The sequence below is a fragment of the Gavialis gangeticus genome, unplaced genomic scaffold (assembly GCF_001723915.1).
Source record: "Gavialis gangeticus isolate Ggan-Ray unplaced genomic scaffold, GavGan_comp1, whole genome shotgun sequence".
In the NCBI taxonomy this organism is placed as follows: Eukaryota; Metazoa; Chordata; order Crocodylia; family Gavialidae; genus Gavialis; species Gavialis gangeticus.
Genome location: NW_017729022.1, coordinates 102,476,046 through 102,479,139, shown reverse-complemented (window position 1 = coordinate 102,479,139; position 3,094 = coordinate 102,476,046). Strand labels below are relative to the sequence as shown.

Below are 3,094 nucleotides of genomic sequence, written 5' to 3'. Positions count from 1 at the left end.
TGGATTCAAACCTTTGCAAAAGGCAGTCCAGATTAATAGGGAACAAATGCAACAGAGCTCCTTCCACAATATTATAAATAATACTTTTAATCAGAGTCCTTACCTTCAACTATAACCATTATGCTTGTTACACACCAAGTAGTGTTTGATGCACAAATGTGTTAGGGTGTTCTTCCTCCTCCTCAAACTTGATGCTGATGGAAGCATGGAAAAATAATGCTTAATATTTCCTAACAGTCTGGTGCTATATGTGTAGTAGACCACCCCATATTTGCGTGGCTTGCAGCTGAAGATGTTAGAGTACTGAAAAAAAATAAGTCTAATGACACCTGTTTTCTGGAATGGTCTCAGAATCAGTTTCCAAAGCACCTATTTTTTTATTCTTGGGGTTTTTTTTGTTTGTTTCACAGTATGAACTCCTTGGTAAAATTTACAAGTTAAAGTGTGTGTATATACATATACAAAAATCATACCACAGAATCCTCATCCTTGAGAAAAATCAGATTTACAACACACCTTTATGGCATAATTCTTTATTGTGCCATAATTATTTATTCCTCACCTTTATTTTTTATGGTGGAGTCTGAAAGCTTTATGAAATGCATATTTAGACTTCAAGAAAAAAAAATCCAGACCATACTGAGCCATACGTTTTTCTAAGCGCTCTCCCCTTCTGATATCAGCGTGAAATGTTGCTGTATTATAGGAACCTTATTCCAGCTCCAAACTGGACACCATCACATATCCTGAAAGAAAAAAGCAGAATTAGTGATATACGTGTCATTAAGTTCTTTGAGCAATTCCCTTCCCCTACAGATTTTTACTGCATTCAGCTTTTGGAAAACTACAATTCAAATATATTTAAGAAAGAACAGCTGAGAAAGGATCCTTTAAATAAACAATTTCCATGCCAATCTTCCATGGATAACTGCCTGCCAGTAATTAAAAATTATGGACCATATTCATCATTCATTCCCATCACCTGCAACTCATATGAAGTAATGAAATTTAGCATCACAAAAGCTTCAAAGATCAAATGATGTTCAAAATCATCAACTACACCTTAGGTAAGGAAAAGTAATTTCAATATCCAAAATGATATTCACAGTATTTCACAGTCAGGTTCAGGACTCTGAAGTTTTTTTCCGTTTTAGGCTGCTTGATGCAGGATATTAGAACTGGCTGCAAAAATGCAATTATAACAACTCCTTATCTAATTCCTTATCATAATCACATTCCTCATGATCTGTACCTAGCAATCAGAAGCTTACACTTTTTAGCTGTGAAATCCCAGCTGAAAAGATTGATATCTGTCCAATTTTGTTAAAACTCCGTGAGCTGTTTCGGCATGTACATCTTCAATGTAAAGAAATAAATCCTGCCACACATTTGCTCATATACTTTCAACAGATAAATTAAAAATTCAATGAACTTTGAAACCTGAAATAGAGCTCTAACTGGGGAAATACTTCTGAAACCAACATGGAAGAACTTGGCTGGAAAAAAACCGCAGAGCTGAGAAAATCTCCAGAGAATAACTAGTCAAAGAACAAACAAAAAAAAACTTTCTAAGTCAGACAACTGAATAAGGTTCTAGGTAATCTAAAAAGTTCTAAAATTAGATAATATTCGAAAAATCAGTTGGAATGGTAAGTAAACACTGGAACAGATTAATAAAAGAGGCTATGGAACCTCCATCACTGGAAGTTTTTAAGAGCAGGTTAGACAAACACTTGACTAAGATGGTTTAGACATAGATAACTCTGCTTTGAACAAGGATGACCTCCTGAGCTCCCTTCCAGCTCTATAATTCTGTGAAAAACAAACCTGTCGCCACTTTGCACTCCCATGGGGAAACAGTAGTTAAGCTCCAATCTAGCAATGTTTCCAAGTCTGAGCACTATTCCAGCACCGTACGACCATCGGATACACTCAGCCAGCTTCCTGAGGTGAGCTTTGGGGCCTTCACCTGAGAAGTAAAAGAAACATTACAATAGGAATCAAAATAGCCTTTCACTTTCTGGACAATGTAACTGAATTTTAGGAGCATCTAGTGTCTAACTACTGTAAATAAAGAGAATAAAGTACCCAGAACTGGGGAATAATTAGCAACTCGGGCAAGAACTATCTGCTTGTGAGAATCAGGAACTTGGTCAACATTTCCTCTCCAACTTCTGTGGTTCTTTTACCAACAGTTAGAGATAGAATTCAGCAAGTCTCCAGTAATAGATTCATCTGCTGTTCAGTTGGGCATGCAGTGTACCTTCACTGTATGAGTGAAGGTATTTCTTCCCTCAAGATATCAGATATCAAGTATCACTAACATTAGCTGCACTCCACAAACCCTAGTAAATCACTGAATGGACTCTGGAAGAAAAGGAAGCTGAAAGAATGGGAAGAAAAGCAGCATACTAGTTACTAGGGTTGTGCAAAACAGCACCATTTCGTTTTGACTTCCATTTCAAAGGGACAATGTTTCGTTTTGACATTTCATTTTGTTTCGAAACGAAACAGAACAGTGCTTCCTTGAAACAGTTTTGCTGTTTCATTTCGCCCATAGGCTATAATGGGGAATCACGAAACTGCCTATAACTTTGTCATTTCTTGCCTGATTTCAATGAAAACAGCAGGGAGGGAGGGTAGCCCCTGCTGAGGCCACAAAGTCTGTCAAGTTTCAAGGAGACAGGTGCAGGGGTTTCTGGGAAACTGCACCTCAAGCAGATGACAAGCAAGACTTGTGACACATGTGACTGTGTGCACTTGTTAAGGTGCACCCTCATTGGTGCTGGGGCCTCCACACGACATGGTCGTGTGCCCCAATGAGGCTGGCTCCTCGTCCCCTACAGCCTCAGCCTGGTCTACTACTTCAAATAACAACAGGTAAGTACCACAGTAGCACTAGCATCTCAGGCAGCCAAACTGTCACAGAGCCTTTCTTTCTTTCCCTGCAGGAGCTTCTTCATCAGCTGCCAGAGAACTCTCCCTGCCAGCCTGAGCCCTGGAGCTTAGATGTGCCCAGGGCCCTGCGTCCCTCCAGTCAGCTGACCAGGGACAAGTCACAGAATCATAGAAGTACGGTGGGAAGGGACCTTGT

At 39.4% G+C, this 3,094-nt stretch overlaps 1 protein-coding gene across 1 annotated transcript in view; it reads right to left on the bottom strand.

Moving 5' to 3' along the window:
* Nucleotides 1-483: 483 nt before the first annotated feature.
* The window catches only part of SAMM50 (SAMM50 sorting and assembly machinery component), a 40,635-nt gene continuing 38,024 nt past the window's right edge, over nucleotides 484-3,094 (bottom strand). Inside the window, exons 14-15 of the mRNA XM_019515750.1 lie at nucleotides 1,828-1,969; nucleotides 484-746 (exon numbers count right to left, since the gene is read on the bottom strand). Of these exons, the coding sequence (XP_019371295.1) occupies nucleotides 701-746; nucleotides 1,828-1,969 (188 nt within the window). The 3' untranslated portion in view covers nucleotides 484-700. The remainder of the gene's footprint in view (nucleotides 747-1,827; nucleotides 1,970-3,094) is intronic.